The following is a 25,808-nucleotide window of genomic DNA, read 5'->3' as shown; positions in this document are numbered from 1 at the left end:
TGCAAAATGCAAAAGAGCCACAGCTCCCCTCAATGCTAACTTTGAACATGGCAGGTCTTCACCAAAGGGGTGGAGGTAGCTATCCCGACAATTGAAGCAGTGTCTGTCTTGCTCCTGTGTGGCTCTGCAGCCTGAGCTCCATTCGGAGCTGTCCAAGGTCCTGTTTGAGCTGGAACTTTTTCTTGGGTTTGAAACTCCTATTTATCTCTTAACTCCTGATGGAACCCCCACTTCAGCTTGAACCACCATCTGGCTGAGAACACTGCAGGAATAGATCGATTGCATTAAGAGGCCACCTTTCATTGCTAAATATTACACTGGCCAAAATGCAATGGGCACAGCCCAGCATATTTTAAACACATATTTGACTTTCTATTGAAATAAATGAGACTTAAATGCATGCAACTTTGTCACAGGTTTTTCCATAATAATTTTTACAAAAATACTTCAATACAGTTGTTCATGAATAAGCAGACATCTTTCGTTCCTACCATAACTATATTCAACAAGTTTCACATCTATCCTAGCTTGCTATTGCCCTTTCATCTTTCTTTTATTTCTCACTTTCTGCCTGTGAGATCATCCGTCTCTTAAAAGTAACAGACATGTTTTTTTAAAAAAAGTCATAAAGAAGGCTAGATAATAGTATAATTTTTTGTTATGCAACTGTGGCAGAATATCATGAATGTTCCAGCTTTGCATCCTTACTCTCAGTCCTGAAGGAATATAAATTAGCTGCAGATTCCCAGATGCTATTTGATTCTGTTTTTATTTCATAGGTTTCCTGTACAGTAGTGCTTGTTTTCTGGCAATTTTCAGCCATTGCCAGTTAGAGCATCGCATTCCTGGCACAGCCTCAATCAGACACAATCTCAGTTGCAGCAGCCACTGCCCAAAGGATATGTTGCTGCTTTGCAGTAATTTTTAAAGCTAAAACAAGAACATACCAAATAGTACAACTAAATGACTAAGAGAAGAAGCCAGAGCGGGGAACGATAGAGTGGCTGTTTCCTCCTGCCATTGAAAATGACCTGAAATTAAAATAATTACATAGTGTATATTTCTGTACCAACATCAGAACTGACTTGGTAATTGAATGATATTTTAGTACAGTAATGGTGCAGCGTGCCCAGTGGGAGCCACATTAGTGGTGAATACTGTGTGTGTTTCCTAGTAATATTTCAAGGTCTCAGGTTTTTTGGTCTTTTATAGCATACCAGCAGTATTCTAGCATATTAATACTTCTCACAATCACCTCACCTTTGGCATATGTTCCATAGTTTCCCCGAGTCCAAGAGTTATTTTATTTTATGTTCTGTTCTTTTTTCTGATTGCCTCTCATTCAGCATTCACTGTGCATAATTGCAGAGTTAGGGGGATGATTACCCTTCAAAGAATTGCAGTCAAACTCAGTTTGCCAGCATATAAAGCTTTGGTTGTTAATCACAATCATTTAAGCAAAAGCTAGCCCCCCACTAAAACAAAGGTGCCTTGTTGATATCACTTAGAACTCCCCAGATCTGACATTGCTGGTGTAGTCCCAAGAGGACCATTCTGTTCAATTTCTTCACTGTAGTCTCTTCACATTGGTATCTGTTGCCTTCATAGCCTCCCGGATTTATGAATATGGAACAGCTGCATTAATATCACTGAAGAAACATTGTAGAGATTGCATACACATTAAATAAAGCCTGCTATTCTGTCCCCACCCAGAGATATGTTTTGGAAGAGGTTGTAGATTAGGTCCTCATAAGAGTCAATTCCCTTCTGTATACTCACTGCAAGAAGCAAGTTGCTGCTATTTTGGGATATGCAGCACAGTTGTGGCTAGACAATTTATCTCAAGCAAAGGCTCTCCTGGAGCACACTTCATTTATTTAAACCCATTTATATACTGCTATTTTTTCATAATAGTTTTAAAAGTGGCCCACAAACTTAATAAACACACACAACAAAACAACCATGAAATAATTCGATCTAAATATAAAGCAACAATCAGCAACAATCAAGTCAGCATCAAAATGTTGCCTGAAAAGAAAGAACTTCATTTTAAAAGGTCAACGGAGACATAATGTGTTTTGCCCATTTGTGGAATGTTATTAGGGAAGGGAGAACACTGCTCTCTTTTGTGGCAGAGTTCAACAATATTAAGCCACTATAGAGCAGGTATTTCTCCTAGTGGCAGCTAACCTGGTCTTCTCAAAGTAAGGTTAAGATTAGCAGATGAGGCTCTGTTGGTAGTGCTGCCACCCTCTGTGGGTCAAGGGCAAGGAGTCTGTAAGGCCCTGTGGTTTGTGGTGGACCCCAGGTTGTGTAATTGCTTTTGCTGTGAAGGTGTATCATGCCATCACACTATGCTTTTTGACAGTTGGTCAAGACTTACCTTTTTTACCCAGGTCTTTGTTTGAAGTAAAGTCTTCTCACCCTCCTGCATTGCTGTGCATTGCTGTTTTGTGTTGCTGTTTTATTATTTTGCAAGTTGTGGTTTTATTTCACAACTGTATTGCAAATTGTACTTTATTTTTGTAATCCGTTAGGTGAAGGGAGGCTGTAAGTACAAGTAAGAAAAGAACAGTCCAGCCTATAATAAATTACATAATGATATAATTTGAAAAAAGAAGCAATCATGCAAAGCATCTAGATTAAAAATACATAAAAATATGTGCATATTTGAGAGATGCTTTTCCTTCCAAACCTGATTGATTACTGAAGTTTACAGGTTCCCACACCTTCCCGCTGAAAAACAAACATCAAGGCTGCAGTAGGTCATAAAATAAATAGCTGCTTGTTGTCTCTTTCAATGTTACTGACCTAAGTAAAAGCCAGCTACTGTACATCAAATGATAGAACAAATCATAACATCTGTGTCAAGCCTTTGGGCAAGGATTGTTAATAAGAATGATGAAATGCACGATACATCACCACAATCCACTGCATTGCCTCAAACTCTGTACTGTGGCAAAAGAGATAAAGCACATATGTTTACAAAGGATGAATCGTTACACCTAAGGACACTGAGAATGATCGAGAGGCAGCATTATTCTGTGGTGGCAAGAAACAGGAACCAAGAACATTTAAGTGTTAATCCTAGTGGTGTTATTGCCTTCTTCGTGTCCTGAGAGGTCCAGCATCTAGCCACAAGCCTTTTACACGCTGCACTGGTAGCCTAATGTTATTTAATTGGGGTCTTGTTTTCCTGGGATTCAGCTGCAGTGTGAAGTGCTCTTTCTTAATGCAGTTAATTTGTGCTGACATCGCCTCTCCGTTGCTGCTGTTTGGCTACTTTCATTGAGATAAAAGTAGAAGGCTGCGAGGATCCTTCAGGGTTGTGAATCAAGTCCTCTTGAAGCCTCTAGCTTAACTCATGCCCCAGAAAAAGCTGTTCCTAAAGTTTAGGCAGCATCTGTTTAAGTTACGAGAATTTACAAGTGTCTAGAAATCCATCAATCAACAGGAGAGCTTGAGACGTGGTTATTTGTAATCCTGGCTCCTACATTTATCCCAGGTCTAACCTAAGCCTGAGATCTTGTTTTGGGAGTTTTAGTTGTAAATTTTAACAAGGTCAAGTCTAGGCATTGCTTTGTGTGTTTGATTTAAGTATCAACCAGACCACTCACTATATATCCATATAGTATAAGATCTATGGAGATCACAACAAGAGTCAGCTAAAGGAAACTTAATAAAAGGCTAATGCTGATTCTGAAAGGCACAACTAAGGGCTTCTGCACACTTCTACTGGTCCCATACCTAGAAAACATGGGGCTGAGTGGTTTTCTGCTTGACCTGTGCTTTCCAGGCATGGGCCTGAATGGTTTTCCCCTTCCCTGCTCCCTTCCCAGGGAAAACCTGCTCTTTAGTGCTTTATCGGACAAAACATCAGTCCAAGAAAACCTGAAATGCCATTTGCTCTGATTGAGCTCTAAAGAGTGGTTTCCAGCAGGTGAAAGCAGAGGGACAAGAGGAAGTATGGATGAGCCCTAATTCACCAGTGGTTTTTCATTGTAGCTACATGCAGGAAACATCACAAACATGCAAGACACAGTTGTAACTTTTCAAGTTCAGGTAATTTTATTTATTTGCTGATGAAACGAGACCTTTATTATACAAAATCATGGGGGTGGAGCCAAAGGTAGTGTGCATGGAACTTTGTTCACAAAAAGGGCATTCCCATATTCTACTAATGGAAGCATTGGGGAGGGCATTTTCAGCTATTGCCCTATCTGCTCCTGAGTGTAGGGGATTTCCTGAACAGTGAAGGATATGGCACAGGGAACTGACCTTTCCCTTCTGTTAGTGCAGAGATGGGGAGCTGGATCCGTCCAGCAGTGTTAACAGGTTCCTTCACTGAATCAAATCCCCTACCTTCATAGAAGGACTGCTTTCATGAATTGAAGGACAATTCATGTTCTCTAAAATCCTGAAAGATAAGTCAACTGAATCTGATGCATGCTCATTTTTCTAGCTTAGTTTCCAAGACCAAGTGTCCTTTGTTCTTCTCTAGACAAGATAGCAACACTTTAATGACATCTTTAATGACACTTTAATGATCTGTTGCTAGGGGAGGGGAAAAGACCTGCCCACCTTCTGGAAGCATCTGCTGCTGTTAAGTTTCTGGGGAACAGTTTGGCCTAAGCTTAATATAATAATTTAACAGATTATACTAGAACTATTAAGGTAAAAATGAGACAGGATTGACCACTGGAATTCTCTTTTTCTACACAATTCCTTTATAAAATCACAGTTTTGGAAGAAACCCCAAATATGGCATCTAGATTCTCTACAATTCTATAAAACTATTATTACACCTGGTTGATCCATGCTAAATGTGCTCAGTGAAGCTTATTCCTATAAAGGGTTCGTGGGATTACAGCTATAGTTCTGTTTAATGTTCTTGCTTCATGTTAAAGACCTCTACCAGTTGATCATTAACAATTAGTAGTAAAAATAGCACTAAGATTTAGGACTACATTTTGACCCACTAGTACTGATGGCTTGTTCAGTCAAACCCTTTGAACTGGTGTTTCGGAAAACCACAACTATAATGTGTGATTTCAAATGCAAATCAAATTAGTTTGTTGCTTTCACTAATTGACCTCCTTTGAATTAATTTTCAGACTTTACATGTTTGCTTTCTCTTAAAACCTGATTTATTCATGACATGCTACCCTTTCATGCTTTGAGATAGCCTCTGTCTATTCAAGCATTTGCAATGAGATACAACTTTTGAAGTTTTAATGAGGCTTTTGATATACACTTTTTTAAGGGGAGGGTGAAATCTACTGGGTGTTAGAATGTTGGTGAACGCGTGTCTGTTGAGGAAAATGTTGGCAACTAAATTGTCCGAAGGAAGTCTCCACATGTAATTTCACTAAAAAAAGTTAGAAGCCAGGCATGTTTGCCATTCTTGGCATTTATTATAAGCCTTAAGTAACTCAAATAATCTCTGCATTATGCAAAACAGCTTTGGGCTTTTAAAAAAAGAAAAGAAAATCAGTTGTATTAAGATGAAAGATTGGAGCCAAGGCCTGATGTCAACCAACATTAAACAAAATTGGATCTTGTCATAAGAAATCCTTATTGCTGTCATTACAGGTGACTCACCCATTTCAAGCAATTAAAGGTTCTGATACAAATCACCCAGAATATGCTTTATTGCAAGCGACTCAAGCAAAATGAAGGATGGCTCTATTTGCTTGCTGACTAATTGGATTATGGCTCCCAGAGAACCAATATGACTCCAAAATTAAGAAATACAACTAAAAACTGAAGAAAATGCTAGTTTTCTAATGAAATAAGCTTTTAACAAAATAGGTTTCCAAAGGGTAAAAGGTTAGATCATCTGGAAACAGAATATTAACATAACACGTTGCTCCAGTGGTTTTGTATTTGTGTCTATAAAAGGTCATCATTCTTATTTACAAGAAGTTTCCAGGGAGTTCAAACGGTACCAACAGAGAAAACCTTTACCTATTGGATGTGGAATTTAATATGTTGGGGTGGAAAATAACATAAATGCCAATAATACTGTTATTATTTTAAAATATGCTTTAATGGTCTTTTAAAAAAAATAAAGAAAAACTTAATAAAGCCGTTCCACTTCCGGGTGGGGTGGCGTTGCAGTCAGGCCACATGTTCTCCACACACAGCAGGGGCTGGCGAAGCCCCACATCATGACCCCTGGCCGGTCAATCTAGCTGGCCAGGGGGCATGGCTTATCCCTTTTAAACAGCCGCGCGGCCAAGGGGATCTCCCTTCTTGTTCCGGCTTCCATGGATCTCCCACCCTCCTGCCATCTTTTCATGCGTTCATCATATTGGCCTTGCTATGGACCTCGGTTGGTCGCCTTTGAGGGGCCTGGTAGGAATTTTTCCACTTGGCAAATTGGCACTGGCCATTTGGTTTTCGCCTACCTCGTAGCAATCGTCACAACTTTTGTAAGGTTTGGCGGTTAGGCATTGGTAAAACCTTGTTTGGGGGAGGAGAGGTGTGGCCATCGCTTGCCCCTCCATACTAAAATGTATTCTGTTAAAGGAATCTGTGGGTCGTGGTACCTGTCCGAAGCCCAGGTGGAGGCTAGCACCATGGCACGACCTTCCGGTGACACTTGGGGGGAGCTCCAAGTTGATGTGCATCAACAGGGCTCCCCCTTACTGGTGGTTAACCCTTGTGAGACTTCCTGCTGACGGGCAGGAGTCAGATATAGTTGGTTCAATTCCAGTGCCTAGGCCAATACCGCTCACATTCTGTAACCAATAAAGTTGTGGCCTAAAATTTGCCCATTAACCTAAAATATGGTGTCCACATACCAAAACATTTGCATCTTTCCACAGAATTACTTGATCTCTCCAGTAGATCAACTGTAAAATTAGTTTTTCACCTATATGATTTTGATTTCAGTAGACCATTATATTAAATTGTTTTACTGTATATTACCTGTATTTTGAAAGATGTTAGTGGTACTACGTAGTTCCATTAGTCATAAACCACAGTTGCTTCCAATCAAATATGGGAATACCAAACAGCATTTGTTTTGGGATTTGCTTTAAGAAGTCGATTTTAAATGCTTCACACTAAATAAGTTAGAAACAGCAGAAACTCTTCTCTACTCTGTCTCTTCATCTTCATCTTCATCCTAGATTTGTGGAAGCGAGTGCAGGATCGATGCCCTGGTTCCCAATCCCAGCTTTATTAAAACTTTAAAGATTGTCAAGAATATGTATCTAAGTTGCCCCCCCCTTCCCTGTGTCCTGGAAAATCTAAGTTGTGAACAGCGTGTTTCACTCACCCACTTAAAGGAAAAACCATCTAGCAGAGCATTGTGACTATGGAGGCTATGGTGGGCATATAATCTCAACAGTTTTAGAACTAATGTGGATGTTTCCACTTCATTACTCACAGTGGAAAATAGTTTTAACTGTCTGCATTAATGAATTGATACCCTTCTGGAAGACATGCTACTGGTTATATTCTAATGATAACACAATTAGAACGCAGAACTAGCTCATGGTACAGGGATCGCCTGTAGTCAAAACCCATAAGCTCTCTGTTCAGCTGTGCTCAAACTCAAAATTAGTGAAGCATGGAAACTGCATGGTGTTAGAAAAGATGTCATTGTGATTATATTTTTAGAGCGTTCCACATATAACTGCTTTTGGAGGAATGAAAATTTTCAGATGTTGCTTTTCAATTATGCCCTTGGATAGTTTTCCTTGCTACCATTTGTGAGAGGAAGGTCAAGATATTGTTAAAACAAGCTGTTGAAACGTAGTTACCTGAAGTATTGTAGCCTTGGATAATTTTCCCCCTCCCCAGACCAGTATTTTTATTTTCTACTGTGGAAAAATGGCATTTGATAATGATAAGTAGCAAGTACATTGTAAAAACTAAGCAAAGAGCAAAGAAAATGACGAGTTAATAGTGAACTGTACAAATATTGTATGAGCCTACCTAGCGAAAATATATTCTAGCATGATATTGTATACAGGTTCTGTAAAAGCAGTATGCTTAAAAATGATTTTTAAATGATTTTTAATTTATTTATTTTTAAAGGTTGGGTGATAACTCATGCTCAGGGTAAGACTACACTGAAATCAATAGAATTAAGTCCATTGATTTTTAGGAGTCCACTCTGAGTATGACTTAGTTGGATATCTCTCCTTATTTGTAGATTCTAAAGTCTAAAGTCATGTTTATGTGCTTGAAATAGAGTAGAAATGTTATAAATGATAAATCATTATCTCAACACTTAATATTATTTGAAACAAGAAATCCATCAGTATTTTAAACCAAACCATTCAATCCATGTACATAATAGAACCCTGTAGAACAGAATCAGAGGGAAATATCCTAACATCTAACCAGCTGTAGAAGTAGGTTATGGCCCATCCTATTTTCACAAATGGCTGGACACACAATTCCCATCTCAGAACTAATATATTTGCTATAAAAGCTGCTGAAAAACTTTTGTTAATCTCTTTCCATACATGTCAATTAAATTTTTGTTACCAGCAATAGACAAAAGATATATAATTAAGTGTCAGGGATTGGGCAGAAGAGGAATGGTGGAGACTGCCTCCTCAGTCTGGCCCTTCCAGAGAAGAAGGAGACAGTTCAGAATTTCAACTGGAATTTGGAAATCCAACAGGGTTTGAGGCAGGTCACAGCTCAGAGGAAGATGAGGGGGAAAGTTGGGAAATAATGGGAGACGAGGAAGAGGCAGAGCCAGAGCAGCGGGCTGACACGTTATCACTAGAAAGCATTCTAGAACCACCATCTTCCAGAACCCGGCAAGCCTTAAAAGTAGGAGAGCAAAGGGCTTGGAGACATATGACCCTAAGCAGCAACCATAAGGGTGGTGGTGCTATTGACGAATGAGGAAGTTGGAGAGAAGGGAGTTGGAGATTTACTCGGAGCAACGCCATTATTCTAAGAGGCTGCCTTTCTAAGCCTCTCTCTATAAATAATGAATAAAAAGCAGTTGGTAAGAACTTTCCTTGTTTTCTGTTTCTGGCAACCTACCATGGGGGTTGGATCCTCTGACACCTGACATCAAGACAAAAGCTTGATAGTTGCATGTTAGTTCAAGCAGTATCACTGTCTCTTTTTCCATTAAGGAGAGTAACTCCTTACCCTCAAAACTTTCAGGCACTCCACAAAAATGTTATGAGACTGTATGTTCTCTAATTAGATTAGAGAACATAATCTAATATAGAGATATTTTACAAACATTTTATTCTGCCCATCAGTGTAAAACATCCCTAGGGTAGCTCACAAAATAAATTAAAATAATAAAAAGTACAATGCATGATAAAACAGTTGAATGAAAAAAGCAGAAAGCAGTACTGAAACAATTCCCATTACCAATTAAAAGTATTGGGAAAATAAAAAGGTCTTCATAGACACTGAAAGGACATCAGACTGGGTTCCAAGGAAGCCGCTTTGTGGAAAACATTTAATAAGTGGGTCAGCACAACCAAGAATAATTTCTGTCTAGTTGCCGCTCGCCTTACTTCAGATGGTGGGACATCTGGAGCATAGACTGTGAAGATAATCTAAGAATATGGGCAGGCTCATGCTGGCATACTTTGTTCTTTTGGTGTTCAGCTTCTGAGCCACAAAGGGTTTTTAAAGGCAAGCACTCGGAAACATGGTTTTGAAAGGAGGAGTTAATTTATCCTTTTCAGCACCAGCAAGAATTACTCCTGTTTAGGGGGAGAAATCCACAAAGCTTGGTTTCCAAAGTGGACGCACTGCTCCAACATGCCCATATCAATGTGTGGCTCAATTCAGACACCCATTTTTTAATCTGGATTTGAAGTTACCGGTAATTTACAGATTTCCATTGAGAGGTGGCTCAAGAGCTTCCTCTCTTTGTCTTTGTCTTTTCTTTTTTAAAGTAATTACAGTCACTCGGACGATCAACTGCTGTACAAGTTCAAAAACAATGCAGCAATGCCTCCTGATAGCTACAGTACCTGACTTCCTGCTGCTGTCATGGAGATGAACAAACATCAAAACAAGGCTGAAGCAGAACAAAAAAAAGTGGCAGGAGGGAAAGCGTGTGTGTCTGTGTTCATAGGTTTTACTCTTTCCAATAAATTTCAATTTACCAGATGTCATAAACAAAATACTGTTACCTTCGACTGGGCATTACCATATCACCAGGCAAGCTTCAGATTTCTGCAATCCAAGAGTTGTAGCTACTGCATGTGTGGCTAGCAAGGATAGGTCTGCTCATGGGTAGATTGTTGAGCTGTATTTATTTTTCCAGTGTTGTAAAATGATATATTTAGTCACCAACAGGTGCAGCTAATCGGCTTTTGTTTTCTTGATATCCTATCCTATCAAGGATTTTAATAGAAAGAGCTTAGAAAAACTGGCCGGTGCTCATGAAAAGAGGAATTTCCTTTTCACTCTCTTATAGGTGGGAATGACTCTTCTAAGATTATGCCTGTTGTGACATGTACATAATCTAGGGGGCGCGGGCTGTGGTCTAAACCACTGAGCCTATTGGGGTTGCTGAATGGAAGGTTGGTGGTTTGAATTCATGCGACGGGGTGAGCTCCCGTTGCTCTATCCCAGCTCCTGCCAACCAAGCAGTTCGAAAGCATGCCAGTGCAAGTAGATAAATAGGTGCCGCTGCGGCGGGAAGGTAAACAGCATTTCTGTGTGCTCTGACTTCCATCATGGTGTTCTGTTGCACCAGAAGTGGTTTGGTCATGCTGGCCACCTGATCCGGAAAGCTAGGTGTGGACAAACGCCAGCTCCTTCAGCCTGAAAGCAAGATGAGCACCACAACCCCATAGTCACCTTTGACTGGACTTAACCATCCAGGGGTCCTTTACCTTTTTACCTCTCTCTCACATAATCTAAGAACAAAGTAAACAAGTTTCTTGCTTCAGAAATAGTGTTGTGACTCAAATGCATAGAACAGTTGGTTAAAGCCCATATGTTTAATCATTTAAGACTTCCGAGTTGCAGCTCTATGAAAAACTCTCACTCACAGCTTCAGATCATGCCCACCTTCTGAGTTTCAAGAAGCATCTAGCTTATCACTCTTGTAGATGAACTAACACAATGGATTAGATCAACCTTGGGCTGATCCGGAAATGCATTTTATATTTTTAGTGGTGCAGGTTCTACTATTCTATTCCGTGCACATATACTCTGTGTACAGAGTGCACTGACTATTTGAAAAGTCTTCAGAAAATTTTATACATATCAGCACAAAATGAGGAACGTTTCATAAGTTTAAGAAGAATTCAAAAGAAATTGAATTGAATAATTAGTTAACTGAGGAGTTGCTGAAGAAATATAAAACAAGGATGCAGAAAGGGGGAGGTATGGGGAAGTCCGGGAAGTAAGGTTTATGAAAAGACGGTTATGAAATTATACATGTTTATATGTGTGTATGTCTATGTATTGTATATTGTTTGTGTTTATTTTGTGTTTGGAAAACCAATAAAAATTTATTTTAAAAAACAAAAACAAAATGAGGAACGTTTCTCAAAAGCTGTTCTGTTGGATGTATGAAATTATTGCGGAAGAAATGCCTAAAAGAAATAGAAATAGAACAGTGCTGGGTTTGGGTAACAACAGCAGTGTTTGCAGGGAATGCACGAGCAGATTTTATAGCAATATGAAACGAAATAAATGTAAGCTTTACATAATTTAAACAGAAGTATATGTGTTGTCAAAACAAATGAAATCTCTTCTGCTAGCCACAGTAAGTTCGTGTTAAGTCTTGTTTTGGGGAGCCCATATGTTTGTTCTAAAGCTAGACGTGTATTTTATTAATTCTAGCAGCAGAGGAACATCCTTCTGGTCCAAAAGTAGGCCAGTTTGAGAATATTTTTTTAAAAAAACCAACAATAAAAGTTTAATGGATAACAATGATAAAACAATACAATATGTTATCTAAATTTCTGTTTGGGGCTCTCATTTCTGAGATAGCTAAGAAAATTGTAAAATAAAATAAAATTGAGGGATGTTTTAGAAAGCAATCGGGATGAACATATCTAAAAGAAATCAACAAACCAGGTGTTCATTTGGTTTCAGTTCAGAAATGTATCATGTTGGTTTGGAACCTTTTGAAGCCAGCTAGGATAGAAGTAAATGCCAGTGCTACTCACTTCAGATAAGAAATAAAATTTCAAAATTATTTTGCATATTGGTGAGGTACCTTCCATCCTGCAGGCCTAGATGAGACCCACAAGGCCTCAGAGCTTGGCCTGACAATCAATTATTGCTCTTGAAGTCATAAAACATGTAAGGTTCAGGAAAGTCCAGGTGTCATGATTATTATTAAGTTGATACTATTATTGCTATTACTGCTATTATTGCTGCTGCTGCTGCTGCTGCTGAAAACATTAGAATTAAAATAGTTTGAGTGATAAATATAACATTACAGAAAGAACTGCTCCATTTTTGTTAATATAGTTTTGTTATTATATGGAACCTTCATCAACAGATGTTCATGGTGCCTGTGTATAATAGTATTGGTAGATGAGAGTAGGAAGAAAAGAAAATGGAACAGAAAAAAAGCAAGATTCAGTAAGAGAAACAGTACAGTGGTACTTCAGGTTACAGACACTTCAGGTTACAGACTCCGCTATCCCATAAATAGTACCTTTGCTTCAGGATGAGAACAGAAATCGTGCAGCAGTGGCACTGCGGCAGTGGGAGGCCCCATTAGCTAAAGTGATGCTTCAGGTTAAGAGCCGTTTCAGGTTAAGAATGGACCTCCAGAACGAATTAAGTTCTTAACCCGAGGTACCACTGTTTGCCTTAAAGTAAGTAAAGGTAAAGGGACCCCTGGCCATTAGGCCCAGTCGTGACCGACTCTGGGGTTGCGGCGCTCATCTCGCTTTATTGGCCGAGGGAGCCGGCATACAGTTTCCAGGTCATGCGGCCAGCATGAGTAAGCCACTTCTGGCGAACCAGAGCAGCGCACGGAAATGCCGTTTACCTTCCCGCTGGAGCGGTACCTATTTATCTACTTGCACGTTGACATGCTTTTGAACTGCTAGGTTGGCAGGAGCAGGGACTGAGCAACAGGAGCTCACCCCGTCGCGGGGATTTGAACCGCTGACCTTCTGATCAGCAAGTCCTAGGCTCTGTGGTTTAACCCACAGCGCCACCTTGGCTAAAAGTACCTCAACTATAAATAGGGCTTCAGGCCAAATTATATGCATTGCTAAGCATTTCTGCATTGGGAAGGTGCATTCCTTTGGAACAATATTATTTTACCCTTTTAGTCGCAGCAGCAAAATATACACACACATTAATAATAAAATAATAATAATAAAATATTAAACCCCGCCACTTCCTAGGTGTTTTGCCACTCTGCATGGCTCAGTCCCCTCCCCAACAAAATGAATGGCTCTTCTAACAACAGGTAAACCTGGTGTTGATAGGTAACATGGTAATTTGGCCAGCAATTTTAGCAGGTGAAATGGAGTCCTTGGTGTTTACCTGCAAAGGTGGGCTGTGCTCCTCATGTCTGTCACAGACACATGCTAGTAGCTTATTTGCTTCTCAATAACCCTCTTTATAACCGCTGCATACGTACCCTGTATTGGTGATTGGTTGAGTGTTAGCTGGAATCCTACCTTCTGTTGTGGAATTTTTGATAAATTTATGGAGAGTGAGTATCAGCTGATATGAGTAGTGATGACTATGTGCACCGCCAGGTTCATAGGCAGTATGGCTGCTTGGCTACAATAGCAGAAAAGAGCTGTTGCCTTCATGCCCTACTGTGCAACTTCATAGAGGTATCTGTAGGAAACAAGGCCTGATAAACTGTTGGCTGGGTCCAGTACGGTGTTATTTATGGCTGTGGGGCCAGCAGGGAAGGACTTAAGGGTGTTGTCCTGTGCTCTCTCAAGGTTGGCCCTACCATTGGTCAGAGTGAGGCATCCATCTCAGGTGGCAAGGTGTTGTGGGACAGGGAGTAGTGGCAAGTGCCTAAGCTTGCCTGCAGCCCACAAGAGGGCATTGTCCCATCACCAATATCAAAATTTACCTGCCAGTTATCTTGCATATTTGACATTTGTGTGCCATTCTGTCATTTGCCTCAAGCAGCAAAATGTCTCTCTGGCTAGCCTTGGGCTCTCCCATTTTATGAGCTGCAAAACTAAGATCAACAGAAGTAGTAGCTCAGTCCCAGTATAACTGAAAGGGTGCTGGCATTTAAAAACACACACACACTTGAACTACATTATGTGCAACTGGCTGTGTTTTCATTGAATTTGATTACATACTGATTGCAGATGTTCTTCAGTGCAACTCGCTCTTGATTATAAGTAACATTTGCCAGATGTTGTGAAGTTGGAAACCAGGGTGTCGAAGCCAAGTGTAGATGCCAGACATTTCAGACAAATTGAAATGCAGCCACTTACCAATTTCAGAAATTAAGCCTTTTATGCTGCTAAGCATTCCATTAATGTTAAGACGATCCTTCTCTGATGGTGTCATGCTACTGCTCTTTGCTGCTCTTAGTTTTGCAGCTCGCCAAAAACGCAATGCCTTTCTCCCTCCATAGAATTATTAAATCAAATCCTATTCATGCAGCTCCTATTCAGATCATTGCCATCTGTGAAGGAACAAGGACAAGTAGGCTAGTTTCTTTTAAAATCGGAATATATCGCCTCCTTGGAAATTTTGAAATAATGAGTAATGCCATAATTTTATCCATTTTGAATCAGGATAGTTTTGTGGCAATTAGAAAGTCACCCTTCCACCTCCAAAACATTGGGAGGAAGCACAATGGTGTCTCAATAGGCAGATGATTCAGAAGTCATTTGCCTTTGAACATAGTGAACTCTCTTCTTTCTAATTGCTGGAACAGACATGACATCTGTGTACAAGCAGAAGTAATTTAATCAACAACTGTGGCAGTTTAGTATTAATCTTCCACCCCCAACAGCTTTTAAAATAAATTAATATGAGATATAATCAACCTTCTGTCTGGCCCCTGATAAACTCGATATATATAGATTTATTTATTTATTTTCAGATGACTTTCACAAAAGGTTCTGTTTCCTTGCAGTTCTTCCTTTGTCCTCCCACTTTCACACCAAGGTTTCAGGCTGGGAGGATGTGATTGGCTAAGGGCATCACTTCCCTAAATGGATCCTGAGTCTGAAAGGCTGACGGCAGCAACATGGAAGTTCTGTGAAGAAATGTCTTTTATATTCAGAAGCGACTGGGGACCTTTGTGGAATTTTAATATTAAATAAACATCATTAGCATTAGAAGCTTTTAAAATGTGCTTTCTTTTAATGCTATGTTCATTTCTGCTATCTCTATAACCTTGCCAAGAGAGCTAGTTTTTGCACACATTCCTAAAGATTAATTTAAAAAACAAAACAAAATCCAATTTACATTTCAAATGTATAGAAGAAATATTTTCTGCCTGGAAATTGAGTCATTCTGAAAAATAAATACAGCAAGTCAGCAACTTGTGCTCGCTTTACTAACGCAATCACAACCTTACTGGGGGGCAGGGGGGCATAAATAAACAAATGGAGGGCCAAGGAAACCCACTGCTCCCCACTCTCCAGTTAATGTTTCACCACCACCACCTGCACAATCAGTAATAATAATAGTAATAACAACTTTATTATTTCTACCCTGCCTATCTGACTGGGTTGCCCCAGCCATTCTGGGTGGCTCCCAACAAAATATTATAAACACAATAAAACCTGAAACATTAAAAACTTCCCTATACAGTGGTATCTTAGTACTTGAACGGCTTGGCTCCTGAACAATCGGCTCCCAAACGCCACAAACCCAGAAGCGACTGTTCCGGGTTGCAAATGTTTTATGGAAGCCGAACGTCCGACTTGGCTTCCGCAGCTTCCAATTGAGTGCAGGAAGCTCCTGCAGCCAATCAGACGCCTTAGTTTTCGAACGGTTTCGGGAGTTGAAAGGGACTCCTAGAGCGGATTAAGTTTGAGAACCAAGGTACCACTCTACAGGGCTGCCTTCAGATGTCATTTAAAAGTCATGTACTGTAGTTATTTATCTCCTTGACATGCGATGGGAGGGCGTTCTACAGAACGGGTACCACTACCAAAAAGGCCCTCTGCCTGGTCCCCTGTAACCTCACTTATTGCAGTGAGGAAACCACCAGAAGGCCCTTGGAGCTGGACCTCAGGATCCAGGCTGGACGATGGGTTTTCCTCGCTTAGTGAGTTCCAAAGCCCTCACACTAACTTCCCCAAACCCAACCCTGGCCTCTGGGAAGGAGGTGTGGGGGCTCTGGGAGCATCCCAGAGATCAGTAAGGAAGGCACCTTCCCACTTACCAGGGTCTGAGAAGGTTGCAGGAGGGCCTATGGAAGCTCCTAGGAAGCAAATAGCAATTTGGGTTTTCTCTGTTTGCACCAATTTATCACTAAAGAGCAGGTTTTCTTTGGAAAAGGAGCAAGGCAAGGGGGCGACTGCTCAGACATTTGCCTAGAAAGTGCAGGTCAAGAAGAAAACCTCTCAGACTTGAACTTTCTAGGCAAGGGACAAGTGGAGGTGTGCGTAAGCCCATATTTAAAAGTGTTGTATATGTTATGATGCAATGTGTGAAAACAACCACTGGAGGTGGTTCTGTAATTGTGAGCTCTAGTTTGCGCCTGTGGTTCTTTTTGTAGAAGCTTGCTATTTGAGCCAGCAAATATCCACAAGAAAGCTCCAACCTGCTCTTCAATGTCCTTCTTAAATTGTGGTGCCCAGAATTGGACCCTGCACTCCAGGTGTGGTTTGAGCAAGGCAGAACAGAGCAAGTACTATTACTTCCCTATTACACTATGCTTCTGTTGATGTATCCTATAATAGCATTAGCTTTTTTCGCTGCTGCTTTACACTGTTGACTCATGTTAAGCTTGTGAACCTGATTCATTCTATCTTGTGCTCTCTTATGTACAAGAAACAGCAAACACCTTGAAAAATGTACCTTCTGTTTAACAAACAAAAGCAAATTTCAGCCAGTATATTAAATTTTATAGGGTCATATCCTGATCTGATTTTTGCCAAGCTGAAACCATTTCAAGTGACTAATTGTTAAGTGACTTAATATGCACATTGAAATATGTTACAGGTAGGTAGCCGTGTTGGTCTGCCGTAGTCGAAACAAAATAAAAATAAAAATTCTTCCAGTAGCACCTTAGAGACCAACTAAGTTTGTTATTAGTATGAGCTTTTTTGTACATGCACACTTCTTCAGATACATTGAAATATGTATGCTAAATGCTGTCACTGCCATGTTACAAAGTTGTGTTTTAAAACAGTTCAGTCAAGGAAAGAGCCATCTCCCAAGCCATCTTCTCTTCATCATAAAACATTAAAGGGATTACTAGCAGCCACTGCTGTCTTCATATCAGGCATGCAGGGAAAGTGATCTCTATGTGGCGATGGCCAAACCACCCCATGACATTGCCTGACACTGCATGCATACAACCAGGCAGCCTGCAGACCACAACATAGTCCCCAGCGTACGGTATCTTTGTGCTGTGGGCAGGAGGACAGAGCGGTAATGAGCTTCCTTTCCATGGCTTGCCTGTCAGAGGTGTCTTGTCCTTTAGTGCCCCAATGGCCCCAGTGAAATTGGGATTCCTGAGGGGTATCTGTTGCAATACATACAGATGTCAGAAATGCGCCTTTGAGTACAGCCTATGCCTGCAAATGTGACAGCTACTACTGTAAGGGTGTAATGTAAATCACATACATATTTCAGATCTTTTATATTGTATATTGACTGTGAGTGACTCCACAGCATGCCAGTATTATGCAAATGCATACAGCTAGCTGAATAAAATAAATATATTAGTTCTTATTGCTGTGGAGATTGCTGTTCCTTTTTTTGCAGGGGGTGGGGGGAGGTCATTTGAAAATTTAAACAACTGTATTGTACAATTGTATTGTTCACTCCAGGAAATCAAACCTCAGTTATATACACATTAATAATAATCTTACTATTACATATTTCTTCAATGCATTTGCCTAGCCAGAATTTTTAATAGGTGGACAACTATCAGACAAAAATCCTTTATTTCTGATAGAAAATATGTGGCATTTTGCAATGCTAATTTGGGGCAGGGGGGGAAAGTTCCAGGTCCTATTCACACATGATTCAGATTGTAATACAAAGGTGCCTCGCAAGACGAAATTAATTCGTTCCGCGAGTTTTTTCGTCTTGCGGTTTTTTTCGTCTTGCGAAGCACGGTGTCGGAAAAGTTTTGGAAAAGCTTCAAAAATCACCAAAGTCTTCAAAAACCTCAAAAAAGTCTTACCACACTGCGTGCTATGAGTTGCTCCTCGAAGTCAAGTCGCAACTGTATTAACGGTTTTAAGAAAAAGGAAACAAACTTGCAAGACGTTTCTGTCTTGCGAAGCAAGCCCATAGGGAAAATCGTCTTGCGAAGCAACTCAAAAAACAAAAAACCCTTTCGTTTTGCGAGTTTTCCGTCTTGCGAGGCATTCGTCTTGTGAGGTACCACTGTAATAGAAAACAGAATTTAAAATGTGAGATTGTTATGCAATAAAACAAAGGAAATGATCTAGCAATCCCTACGTATGAGCTTTGTGAAAGACATTTCGATCAAGCGGAATTTCGGTTTTGCACTGTCTGCATTAAAAAAAGAAAGCCCTGTGGTCCACCAATGTGTATTCTGCTATATATTTTAGAAAGTTGCTTATCTGTTCATTGTGCATTTGGCTGCCTATAAATATACCGTAACCAAATTTTGCATGATGGTTCATGACATCAAGGAGACGGTTTTCTTCTGTGTTTGGATCCAGTTGAATTCTGTTTTGAATCAAGATGGCAGATTGAGTCTTTCAAAATTGTACTGATTTTAACCACTGATCTCAAACCTGCGGTGATTTTTGTTTTGTTACTTAGAATTCCTGAGCAACAGTGGGTATGAGGCTGCTAGTTAATTTATATGGCAAGAATGTTAATTCATAAAGTTCAGACATAACCAAGCCCTGCTTACCTTGTGTCTGCCTGAAAAGATAGCATCATACTTTGAGCACTGTAGCCCTGGAAAGTATGGTCAGATTCAAAACACATTCAGCTTTTCTGGATTCAGACTATTGAAATATGAGGATCCCCAGCCCCCCACTCATACTGGCAGCCATTTTCCTCTTGTGCCCACCATCTGCTGTTTCTTTCTCATAGAAAGCAATAATCCAATTCTCCCTGTTTTCTGGTACTGGTCTCCAGTACTTCAGTATCACTGTTTTGCCTTTGGGGGAGATTCCAGGATAACTTTTTAATAATTCTGTTATATACATACATGGAATTAAGCCACAGTGGGATTACACCTGAGTAACCAGGCATAGGATTGCATTATGCATGCTGCTGGGAATGTGTTCGAGTTGTAGCATGAAGTTCAGCCAGACTTCTTGTGAGATGAAACTTCCTATTAAACCATTCTTAAGTCTTGCAAAAGAAAAATGTTTTGGCCTATATATCAAAACAGCTGCTTCAGAACCCAGTGCAGAACAGACTCTTGAGTAAATTAATACAGTGTAAATGCATTTGTAGTGCAAAACAACACAGCAGTTGGAAAAGAGCCTTTCCATTAGTGTTCAGGAGTGGGTGCATGTAGGTCGGTGCTCAGTGATGTCTGGAAGAAGAATTGAGGTGTTATAAGTCCTCAAGGGTGTCCTTGTTTTCATGTGCAGAATGTTGGAAAATACTCCTTCACCTTGACCCAGATTTGTTGTTCTAAACGCTATTGCAGACCTGAATTAGGGCTGAGTTGAACTGTGTTATGATGCACAAAATTGTTCTGCTCATGGCAAGCGCATCACCATTTCCTTATAAGGAAGGCTCATTCTCTCTCTCTCTCTCTCTCTCTCACACACACACACACACACACACAGTCACCCCAGTCAGGATGACTTTCTAAACAAAGTACAGTGGTACCTCGGGTTACATACGCTTCAGGTTACAGACTCTGCTAACCCAGAAATATTAAAATTCCTTCCTGTAGCACCTTAAAGACCAACTAAGTTAGTTCTTGGTATAAGCTTTCGTGTGCATGCACACTTCTTCAGATACACATGTGTGCATGCACACGAAAGCTTATACCAAGAACTAACTTAGTTGGTCTTTAAGGTGCTACAGGAAGGAATTTTTTTATTTTGACTATGGCAGACCAACACGGCTACCCATCTGTAACTGGAACCAGAAATATTACCTCGGGTTAAGAACTTTGCTTCAGGATGAGAACAGAAATTGTGCAGCGGTGGCGCAGCAGCAGCAGGAGGCCCCATTAGCCAAAGTGGTGCTTCAGGTTAAGAACAGTTGCAGGTTAAGTACGGACCTCTGGAACGAATTAAGTTCTTAACCTGAGGTACCACTGTATAGCAGGTCCATGGAAATGTGCCCATAATAGCTCATGTGCTACTGCTTCAGGCATTACGTTTCCTCTTTCATGCACATGTTTCTTATTGTGCTGTAGAAGATATCCTGCTCATAGATGGCACTGTACAAATTTAATTGATTTTTTTAACAACTGTGTAAACCCAAATAAGCTGTAGAGAAAAAAAATACTAACAATCTGCTATAGCCAGCTTAATGATTAGTTTAAATGTCTCAGAGTAGTATATAGATGCATTATTCCCCAGTCCTAGTACCATTCAGCAGCCAGCCACCCTACTTTACCATTGCCATTTTGCTCAGTCTCTGCATATTTCTGAGACACTTAGCTGAGGACCATACGCTTTGCATGCAGAAGATAGAGGTTCAGTTCTTTGTATCTTCAGTTAAAAGAATCAGGCTATAGGTGATGGGAAAGATTCCTCCATTAAATCCTGGAGTGCAGTTGCCTGATACATGCATTTGAGCTTCCTGTATTCCATTTTCCATGAAGCTGCTGTGTTGCAGGTGGCTCAGCACAATGTCTTTTGATACTGATCTATAGAAAAGTCTGCTTTCTGATCACTTGACCACTAGGCCACATTATAAAGAATATATGCAAGTCCCTTGTAATTTAAGGATTGGATTGGGGATAAGGGGTAACCAGCAGAAGTTGATGGAAGGCACTCCACACCACCAAGGCCACCTGAGCCTCAAGTGATGGCAGTGGATTCAGAAGTACCCCTTGGCTGGATACCTTCTCCTTTGGAGGGAGTGTAACCCCATCAAGAGCCACCCATCCAGTCTAGTGCCCCAGTCCTAACTGGATTGAGCTTTAGCTTGTTGGCTCTCATCCAGTCCATTACTGAGGCAAGACAATGGTCCAGCACATCCACTCCCATACCTGCAGGCGAAAATGAGAAGTAGAGCTTCTCAATTACCAACCTCCTTGTGGTGTAGTAATTCAGAGCCAAAATTGTTTCGTTTCCAGAGACCTCCATGCTACTTGGTTGTTTGTGTGAAATGGGCCAAAGAATTACTACCCAAAATAATCCTTTGGGATTTCACCACTTGTTCATTTTTCCACTTGAGAAATGAGTGTGTAGAATAGCATCTCAGATTTAAGCCTCAGTTGAGCAATGGTGGTGATAAGATCTAAAATATGACCACAATGAAGCAGAGCAGAGCAGTAACATAACTCTTAACTGTACCCTGTAATAAATGTTATGTACTTAATTGCTATATAAATGGCCTCTTCCTCACCAAAGTCATTTTTCAGTATTAGGAAATGTGTGTGTGAATGCAGTAGTTTCTGGCCAATAGAAAAGCCACGTGGTTGGCTTGAAAATACATTGCTGACCTCTAGTTACACTAGTGGCCAAAATTGTGGAAACCTTTTGGAGAAAGTGTATTTCCCAAGTTTGATGGCTCATAACACCACTTTTTTCAGCGTAATACCATAAAATTATATATCAATGGAAAGATAATTTAATGAAGTATGTAATGCACAAAGTTTGTTCAATTATCTGTATTCTATCAAAAGCTATAGCCAAATAACGAGAAAAAGGAGTGTTTAGAGAGCCAATCAGGTGTCATCTTGTTTTGGCAATGATGGCTCATAATAACACTTTTTTGGAGTAATACCATAAATCATACATCAATGGGAAGATAATTTAATGAAGAATGTAATGCAATAACTTTTATGAAGGATGATTTATTACAACATAAATATAGAGGACATTTGCCAGTGTGTTATATGATTGCTATCAAGTTTGTTGGGGGTTTTTTTGTTCTTCATTTAGTGAGCTTGTAAAACATAATAAAATTAAAGAAATGGCGCAAAGAGTTGGCTGGTCACCCAGAAAGTGATGTAAAATAGTACTATTAAGTGAACAAGGCTAAAGTTATGAAGAAATTAAAAGAAAAAAAATTGGTGGAAACTTAACCAAAGATGGCATTTCTAAATTTTTGAAGAGGTATAAGGAGACCTAGTCACTACAAAATCAGACTGGTAAAGGCAGGAAAAGGTGCACAACAGCAAGTGATGATAGAAGAATTGAGAGACTATGCCTACATGACAGAAGAAAATCATCTGGGTGTATACAAGATGACATTGCGCAATGTAATGTGAAGCTGAGTGCAAGGACTGTTTGGCACAGACTACAGGAATATGGTCTAAATGCTAGAATTCCAAGGAAAAAGCCATTGTTATATCTCAAACAAAGGTTGAAAAGATTAAACTGGGCTAAAACCTATGTTAACTGGACAGTGGAACAATGGGACAGTGTTATTTGGAGTGATGAAACCCAAGTCTCCTTGCTTGAAAGTGATGGCATGAAATACATAAGGAGAAGAATCGGAGAAGATTTACATCCTACTTGTATTACACCTACTGTGAAACACCCAGTTAGTGTTATGATCTAGGGTTGTATGACAGCAAAAGGTGTGGGCAGAATTTGTGTTATTAATGGGAATGTAAATGCCCCAAAATACATAGCCCAGACCTTAACCCAATCGAAAATCTATAGAGCCAACTAAAGAAACTTGTTAGTCAGAAACAATCCAGCAATAAAACTCAATTAATAGAGGCAATAATTCAATCTTGCTTCATATTATTACAGCTGCAGAACTAAAAAACTTGGTTTACTGCATGGGAAGGCTAAAGGTTACTGACATAGTAAGAATTTCTGTATAGCTCATTTTTCCAATGTGTTTCACATTTCCTCTTTATGACTGCTGTTGTAATGGCTTCATATAAGCTATTCCATTACATTCTTCATTAAATTATATTTCCATTGTTATATAATTTTATGGTATTACTCAAAAAAGTGGTATTTTTAGCCATCATTGTTAAAAACAGATGATACCTGATTGGCTCTCTAAACACACCTTTTTCTGGTTATTTGGCTATAACTTTTGATAGAATACAGATAATTCAACAAGCTTTGTTGCATTACATTCTTCATTAAATTATCATTCCGTTGATATATAGTTTTATGGTATTACTTCAAAAGAAAGTGGTGTTAAGAGCCATCAAACCTCGGAAATACACTTTCTCTAAAAGTTTTCCACAATTTTGGCCACTAGTTTAAATGGCAGGCAACTTACTTGCATGTATATTTGGATACACACAGGACGTAGAAAAATATTTTAAGTGATAATTATATGCATACTAATCTGGTAATAAGCCATATTAAAAACAACAAGGCTGACTTCTGAGTAGACATGCATAAGATGGCTCTGTAGTATTGAGGGGAGCTTAACAGAAATTACAGAATACTGTAATCTAAAACTTTTTATTCTAACTTCTAAAAATTATATATATGCCAAAGACGTGAATGAAATTTTCAGGCATAATAGCCCCTCCAGAATGGATAAAACCTGCCAAATTACAAATGAATAGCTTTAGGACCATTTAAAGTTTTTTGTTTGTTTTGTTGTTCTTTTTAAAGGAACAATCTGTAATGTTTTGATATGGCGGCAGAATTGAATGAAATTTGCAGGCAATGTTGCCTCTTCTGAGTGCTGAATCCTGCCAAGTTTCAGGAGGACAGCTTCAGTGGTTTTCCTGCAAAAACAATTGTTGCAGGGATTTTTTTGGAGGAGGGGGATGAAAAAAGGAGAAGAAACAGCTTAATATTCCCTAGTGTTTTGTGGACAATTGCTATGACAATTGCAGACATGAGATAAGTGTGTGTCCTACTGTAAAAACTTAAGAGCTCATATCCAAAATATTCAGAAGCAGTTTCCAAATGATAGGATATGCTCAGGAATGTTAGGATAGTAGTTTATGAAATAGTGATTGTTTTATTAATTGTAGTACAGTATGGGATGTCTTAGGCAGTTTCGTAAGAAAAACAGCGTAAACCTCAGTTCCAATTATTCATGCCAACTACTGAATCTCATAAATTTCATTGTCGCAACACAAAGAATTCAAACCATTCTATCTCCAGGATCTAACCACATAATCACAAAGGCAGCCTTGATGGATAGATAAGAACCTACTGTGTCATTGATGAGAATTAGCTGCTGGTCCTGTTTCTACTACTACTACTACTACTACTACTACTACTACTAACAACAACAACAAAACAACAACCAAAATTTACCCTTCTAAGCTATTCTGCAAAGAAGAAATTTCTAGCTCCTAATGGAAATATATTGATTGCACTAAGCAGCTGTATTCAACCTGCTCTGGACTTCTTGCAATGATCTACAGTATTTAACAGGCTGGAAAAGATAATGTACGCTGATTGACAGGAGCCAGATAAAAGCAGGCAAGCTTTTCATCATCGTGAAGATTTGCTCCTCAGCTGGCCTTGGCTGTTCATTTCATTGACACACAGTAGTGTTTTAGTCTCTTATTTTGCATGATGGAAAGATGGTTATTTAATAAGCCACTGACTGAACTTTCATGTTTAAATCAGTGAATATTGGCAAAGTGCTAAATTTGAGAAGGCTTGATTTATGAGTGTATTTTAAATTCATAAAAATGTAGGGTTTAAAATTGGTTTCTGATAATGTTCACTGGACCTTTCTAATGGTCAGTCATCATTAACTATATACTCCTCATGATTTAGATTCAATTAGTTGTTGGTGTTTTTGTTAAACTTCATACCTAACTAGAGATGAATATATACAACTAAACATAAATCTTTGTTGTCTTGTTTTAAGGGCTGAAGTCAAGCGAGCCAACCATGACTGGCAAAACACAGACCAGTAATGTCACCAATAAGAATGACCCCAAATCCATCAACTCAAGAGTCTTCATTGGCAACCTCAACACAGCCATTGTCAAAAAGAGTGACATAGAGGCGATCTTTGCAAAGTATGGAAAAATAGTTGGCTGCTCGGTGCACAAAGGTTATGCATTTGTACAGTATATGAGTGAGAGGCACGCGAGGGCTGCTGTGGCAGGAGAGAATGCCAGGATCATTGCGGGGCAACCTCTTGGTGAGTATCTGCATGCCATCCTATGTGTTCTGTCATTTATGCTTTTACTTTTCCTTGTAAAACCCATTTCCCTATAGCTATATGTACTTGGGGGTTGTGTCCGTTTGAATGAAAACAACTGACATATTTACTCTTCTCCTTTGTTTTGGCTTGTACCTCATTCTTGTGGCAATCATAATTTAGAAATGCTTAGAATCCACGAATGGACAAGACAGTGTACATCTGGGCTTGGCAACCTTTTTGGTCCCATGAGCAGTTTTGTAAACCAGACAAACTGCACATTTTCACACCACAGTTAAGCACCACATGCACCACCATCTGTTGGCTACAACAGAATGTTTTTTTTAAAAAAAAATCTAATTCATGAGGGTGCAAGAGAAGGACTTCATGGGTGTATGTGCACCCGTAGGTGCCACATTGGTGATTCCTGGTTGGCATAGATAATGAGTTATGGGCTGGGCAATATCCAGTTTTCAACATTGCAATTTATCAAC

General features: G+C 39.6%; 1 protein-coding gene across 6 annotated transcripts in view; it reads left to right on the top strand.

Moving 5' to 3' along the window:
• Positions 1-25,808, top strand: part of RALYL (RALY RNA binding protein like) — a 263,198-nt gene that overhangs the window by 98,553 nt on the left and 138,837 nt on the right. For all 6 annotated transcript variants that reach the window (XM_083517403.1, XM_083517405.1, XM_083517404.1 and 3 more), the window contains one exon: positions 25,036-25,314. In XM_083517403.1, the coding sequence (XP_083373529.1) occupies positions 25,059-25,314 (256 nt within the window). In that variant the 5' untranslated portion in view covers positions 25,036-25,058. The remainder of the gene's footprint in view (positions 1-25,035; positions 25,315-25,808) is intronic.

This window comes from Podarcis liolepis (assembly GCF_965112155.1).
Source record: "Podarcis liolepis genome assembly, chromosome: 8".
Classification (NCBI taxonomy): Eukaryota; Metazoa; Chordata; class Lepidosauria; order Squamata; family Lacertidae; genus Podarcis; species Podarcis liolepis.
Note: the sequence above shows the minus strand (reverse complement) of the source record. Positions and strands in the feature narration are given on the sequence as shown.